Raw genomic sequence first — 6,603 nt, forward strand, 5'->3', positions numbered from 1 at the left:
GCTCACCGATTCTTTCCCTTTGCTGTAAATGACAGACCATCAGACAAAGACATATGAATGCAATTCTCATTTATTACAGATTTTTATTTATTTTTTTAAAAACGTAAAAAATGGGAAAGCAATATGGGACATTTTTTTTTCAATTTTAAAAATACAGAAAACAAGATTTGTAACATTATTATTATTATATATATATATATATATATATATATATATATATATATATATATATATATATATATATAAATTTGAAATAAAACACTAGAGGCCTAGTTGCTCAAAGATCTGTCTTATGTTATCCCACAACAACCAATCAGTGCTGACTTTGTGGATTAAAAAAAAAAAAAATAAAAAAAAACGGGGGCAACACAGACACTCTGATAAATACGGCGCATTTTACATCCAAAAGAAATCAGCATAAAAATAACTTTTTTTGAAGGAGTCACCTGCCGGCCCTTTCTATTTCCCAGACCATCAGATGGAAAGATTCACCAATAGCAGTTTGCTTTCCATCCCGTATTTACACCCAGATCCAAAAACGTCATATATTGCAGATTACCAATCATTAGATGTGGCGGCTGCATTTGTTTTTTCCTATTTTTTTTTTTTAGGCTTTTTTTTCACTCTTTTCACCCGGTGATCTGGTCTGTAACCCCCCCCCCCATACTAGAGCGCCCCCACTCTGGACGAAGGAGCAAAGCAGACAGCAACATTGTCAGTCGGGGGGGGGGAGTGTTAGCAGATTTTAATACACTAACAAATTGAAGCCAAACTCCACCCAACACTTAATAAAAAGTTTCATCAAAACAGATTTTATCCTTTTTTGGATAAAGGGTTATACATACAAAAAAACCTGATCATTGTATGCACCCCTGTCAGCGGTAAATGGTTTGTCTCATCCCTGTAATTGATACATTCTGCTGGAAAGCTTGTGTTATTGAAAAAAAAAACACCACACTTACTGGTGGGATCACCAGATGAAAATAGAAGAAAGCCAGCCTAAAGAAAAAAAAAGAAAAAAAGAAAAAGGGAATGCAGCCACCACATCTAAGAATTGCTGCGATATAATAAATATTTGCTTTTGGGTTCCCCCCCCCCCCCATGTACAAACCACACAGTGGTGACGGGTAGGATCGGGTGTACAGCGGTGACGGGTAGGATCGGGTGTACGGCGGTGACGGGTAGGATCGGGTGTACGGCGGTGACGGGTAGGACCGGGTGTACGGCGGTGACGGGTAGGACCGGGTGTACGGCGGTGACGGGTAGGACCGGGTGTACGGCGGTGACGGGTAGGATCCGGTGTACGGCGGTGACGGGTAGGATCCGGTGTACGGCGGTGACGGGTAGGATCCGGTGTACGGCGGTGACGGGTAGGATCCGGTGTACGGCGGTGACGGGTAGGACCGGGTGTACGGCGGTGACGGGTAGGACCGGGTGTACGGCGGTAACGGGTAGGACCGGGTGTACGGCGGTAACGGGTAGGACCGGGTGTACGGCGGTGACGGGTAGGACCGGGTGTACGGCGGTGACGGGTAGGACCGGGTGTACGGCGGTGACGGGTAGGACCGGGTGTACGGCGGTGACGGGTAGGATCCGGTGTACGGCGGTGACGGGTAGGACCGGGTGTACGGCGGTGACGGGTAGGACCGGGTGTACGGCGGTGACGGGTAGGACCGGGTGTACGGCGGTGACGGGTAGGAGCGGGTGTACGGCGGTGACGGGTAGGAGCGGGTGTACGGCGGTGACGGGTAGGAGCGGGTGTACGGCGGTGACGGGTAGGACCGGGTGTACGGCGGTGACGGGTAGGATCGGGTGTACGGCGGGGACGGGTAGGACCGGGTGTACGGCGGGGACGGGTAGGATCCGGTGTACAGTGGTGACCAGGCTTTCATTTTTTAGGTCTGCAGAAACTCCGGTTGTACGCGTGCCACCTTCCGGGGTTCCTTGATGTGCGTTTTGGGGCACTGCATCTCACACCAGCTGATCGGCACCATGGTCGCCCCTGTGGAAGCAAAAAAAAAAAAAACACAGATCATTAACCAATCATCACCACAGAACAGTAACCGTCCGCTACTGCAACCAGGATTGGATATCTCGGAGGATCATGCTAAGCACCGCGATCCAAGCTCCAGTGATCCACAACTCACACGGGTGCCGGCGTCTAGAAAACTCACCTGGAAGTCACATACCGTATATACTCGGGTATAAGCCGAGTTTTTCAGCACTTTTTTTGTGTGCTGAAAATGCCCCCCCTCGGCTTATACCCGAGTCCTCCCGGCGCTGTCCCCATCTGCAGCCTTATTATCTCCCAGCGCTGTGATATATTCAATCTACTCAGCGGCCGTGCAGTGTACCAAAGCCCCGCCTCCTCCTTGTCCCTGATAGGCTGAACACTGACTCACTGATGGGAAACCGAGTCCGTCACGGAGGAGGACGAGGAGGAGGCGGGGCTTTGGTACAGTGCACAGCCGCCGAGTAGACAGAATATATAACAGTGCTGGGAGATAATAAGGCTGCAGATGTGGACAACGCCGGGAGATCATAACGCCGGCACAACGGCAGACGCCGATCAGGTACTTGAGGCTGAAGCATGAAGATGGGCACAGTGAGGCTGCAAATGGGCATTGTTGACCCTCTTATCCACTTACAGTAACTGCTGCATTCTCACCCTCGGCTTATACTCGCGTCAATAAGTTTTCCCAGTTTTTTGTGGTAAAATTAGGTGCCTCGGCTTATATCTGGGTCGGCTTATACTCGAGTATATGACGGTATATGGGCAATGCAGAGACGCCGCACACCAAACTAGTCTGATCTTAGAAAGGAGTGAAGAGCGGCCTCAGACTCGGCTCCTCCCGTCCAACACCCCCCCCCCCCCCCCGACGTATTTACAGGTTACCGGTTCAGAGTTACGGAGGTGGTCTAGCGCTAGAATTACATGTGTGGTGCCAAAACCGCTTACATATGCGTGTGCGACCTATGCATGCATTTGCTTGCGGAGGGATGGGGGCGCTTTCAATTTTTTTTTTATTTTACTATTTATGTTTACACTGTTCCTTTATTTTTTTTTGTCACTTTTTTTCCTATTACAAGGAATGTAAACATCCTTTGTAATAGAAATAAATGATGACAGGTCCTCTTTATGGAGAGATCTGGGGGTCAAAAATCGAAATTTCTTCTTTATCTTTAAAAGCAAAATTAAGACTTTTTGACCCCCAGATCTCTCTAAAAAAGGAGGAGCTGTCATCTATTATTTCTATTACAAGGGATGTTTACATTCCTTGTAATAGGAAAAAAGGTGATAACAAAAATATAAAAATAAAAATTAGGAGTAACAGTGTAAAAAAATAAATAAAGAGATTTATCTCCACCGTGGACTGGAAGTGATGTCATTCCAGTCCTCCAAGGCCATCAAAGAGTATCCACTCTTTGATCGCCTATAGGAGCAGCCGGCCGCAATGTCGGATCATTTCTCAGGCAAACCGATGGAAACAGTGAGCCTGAGAAACACCAGGAAGTGGTGGGAGGGGATGTCCCTCATGTCCCTCCCCCTCCTCGCCGAATGTTTCGGAAAGCATTCCAGCGGCTCATGAGAAAGCCACCGGCTGAAAAATAATAGTACTGGGGTTATAGCCGATAGCTACAGCCACAATCCCAGTAAACCACAACGTATATATACACACATGTTTATATCACAAAATTAAGTACACCCCTCACATTTCTGTAAATCTTTTCTTCTATCTTTTCATGTGACAACACTGAAGAAATGACACTTTGCTACAATGTAAAGTAGTGAGTGTACAGCTTGTATAACAGTGTAAATTTGCTGTCCCCTCAAAATACCTCAACACACAGCCATTAATGTCTAAACCACTGGCAACAAAAGTCAGTACACCCCTAAGTGAAAATCTCCAAATTGGGCCCCAAAGTGTCAATATTTTGTGTGGCCACCATTATTTTCCAGCACTGCCTTAACCCTCTTGGACATGGAGGTCACCAGAGCTTCACAGGTTGTCACTGGAGTCCTCTTCCCCTCCTCCATGACGACATCACAGAGCTGGTGGATGTTAGAGACCTTGCGCTCCTCCACCTTCCGTATGAGGATGTCCCACAGATGATCAATAGGGTTTAGGTCTGGAGACATGCTTGGCCAGTCCATCACCTTTATCCTGGGGTCGTTATGTCGGAATACTGCCCTGCGGCCCAGTCTCTGAAGGGAGGGGATCATGCTCTTCTTCAGTATATCACAGTACATGTTGCCATTCATGGTTCCCTCAATGATCTGTAGCTCCCCAGTGCCGGCAGCACTCATGCAGCCCCAGACCATGACACTCCCACCACCATGCTTGACTGTAGACAAGACACACTTGTCTTTGTCCTCCTCACCTGGTTGCTCCCACACACGCTTGTCACCATCTGAACCAAATAAGTTTATCTTGGTCTCATCAGACCACAGGACATGGTTCCAGTAATCCATGTCTTTAGTCTGCTTGTCTTCAGCAAATTGCTTGCGGGCTTTCTTGTGCATCATCTTTAGAAGAGGCTTCCTTCTGGGATGACAGCCATGCAGACCAATTTGATGCAATGTGCGGCGTATGGTCTGACCACTGACAGGCTGACCCCCCACCCCTTCAACCTCTGCAGCAATGCTGGCAGCACTCATACGTCTATTTCCCAAAGACAACCTCTGGATATGACGCTGAGCACGTGACCTCAACTTCTTTGGTGGACCATGGTGAGCCCTGTTCTGAGTGGAACCTGTCCTGTTATACCGCTGTATGGTCTTGGCCGCCGTGCTGCAGCTCAATTTCAGGGTCTTGGCAATCTTCTTATAGCTTAGGCCAGTGATGGCGAACCTTTTTGAGCCCGAGTGCCCAAGCAGCGACAAATAAACAAAAACGTACGATTCTGCCCAGAGATTTTTTTTTTTTTTTTTTTTTTAAAGGAATGCGTTACACTCAGAATGCAGGGTTCAGGAGTGTGTTACGCACAAAATGCAGGGATAAGGATTGTGTTACGCACAGAATGCAGGGATCAGGAGTGTGTTACGCACAGAATGCAGGGATGCATTTGCTGAGCTCTGGTAAGGATGCATTTGCTGGGCATTGGGTATACCCAGGCATACATTCCATTGTTATATGGTTACTGCACAATTGTTTGGGTATGTGGATGCATAATGGCGCCTAGATGTTTTTGTTTTAGACAACGTTGTCTTTTTAGATGGTTGTAGGTGGAGGAACATCTTTTTGTATTTGACCGGTTTTAATTAATACATTTTTGTCATTAATTTTCCATTGTTTTTGTTTCTATTTTTTTGATTGCTATATCCCTGTGGCTCTATTTTGTGGCATCTTAACTGTTCCTTCTCCCTGGCACAGTCCTCCCTTGTATGCAGCTTTTTGGACACTGAGCTCCACTTCCTTTGCATAGTGAGTGGATGAGCTCTCAGTAATATTTGTATACCACAGTGTGGTTCCCAGTTTTCTATTTTTTGTCCATATAAACATCTCACTTGTCTCCAGTGTTTCCTGAACTGGCAGGTTATTCCCGTCCGCACATCACCCCTGATCGATCCCAGCCGCGTGGGAGCCCTGTACTCTCAGGCACGCCCACCCCAGACACGTCACCGCTGGCCCCAGAGATTTGTGGTAGATGTAGTATGATAGGGGGTGCGGTGTGGACGAGACAGATTCTGTGATTGGATTTGCGTGTGCATGCACGTCACCCCTTACCGCGTCACTGCTAGCCTAGAGACCTGTGGGAAATGTAGTTCACGGTGCGGTGTGGGCGATTTCAGTGTTGTGGATGAGGCAGATTCTGAGATTGGATTTGCGTGCGCATACACGTCACCCCTGGCCGGGTCACCGCTAGCCTAGAGACCTGTGGGAAATGTAGTTTGCGGTACGGTGTGGGCGATTTCAGTGTTTAAGTGTGTGCTTTTCTCCATTTTTCCTGGAGTGCCCACAGAGAGGGCTTGGCGTGCCGGCAGCGGCACGCGTGCCATGGGTTCGCCATCACTGGCCTAGGCCATCTTTATGTAGAGCAACAATTCTTTTTTTTTTCAGATCCTCAGAGAGTTCTTTGCCATGTTGAACTTCCAGTGACCAGTATGAGAGAGTGAGAGCAATAACACCAAATTTAACACACCTGCTCCCCATTCACACCTGAGACCTTGTAACACTAATGAGTCACATGACACCGGGGAGGGAAAATGGCTAATTGGGCCCAATTTGGACATTTTCACTTAGGGGTGTACTCACTTTTGTTGCCAGCGGTTTAGACATTAATGGCTGTGTGTTGAGTTACTTTGAGGGGACAGCAAATTTACACTGTTATACAAGCTGTACACTCACTACTTTACATTGTAGCAAAGTGTCATTTCTTCAGTGTTGGGCGCTGGGAGATCGTTGGGGGCCACAAAAGATAGATAACCAGGCGGGCCGTTCAAAACCGGAACTCAGGCCGCAATTGGCCCGCGGGCCTGACTTTGGACATGCCTGCTTTATGGTGACCCCAACAAACCTTAGAATAGGTTGTGCTTCAGTGGAAAATGGGCTGAATGGTAACTCTAGGGCACACTGTGCTCTGGTCTGTATGGGGAGTCCA

General features: G+C 47.8%; 1 protein-coding gene across 1 annotated transcript in view; it reads right to left on the reverse strand.

Moving 5' to 3' along the window:
* Positions 1-1,880: 1,880 nt before the first annotated feature.
* Positions 1,881-6,603, reverse strand: part of EXOSC1 (exosome component 1) — a 28,424-nt gene continuing 23,701 nt past the window's right edge. The window contains exon 8 of the mRNA XM_073595484.1: positions 1,881-2,002. Within this exon, the coding sequence (XP_073451585.1) occupies positions 1,896-2,002 (107 nt within the window). The 3' untranslated portion in view covers positions 1,881-1,895. The remainder of the gene's footprint in view (positions 2,003-6,603) is intronic.

Source organism: Aquarana catesbeiana, linkage group LG08, assembly GCF_042186555.1.
Source record: "Aquarana catesbeiana isolate 2022-GZ linkage group LG08, ASM4218655v1, whole genome shotgun sequence".
NCBI lineage: Eukaryota > Metazoa > Chordata > Amphibia > Anura > Ranidae > Aquarana > Aquarana catesbeiana.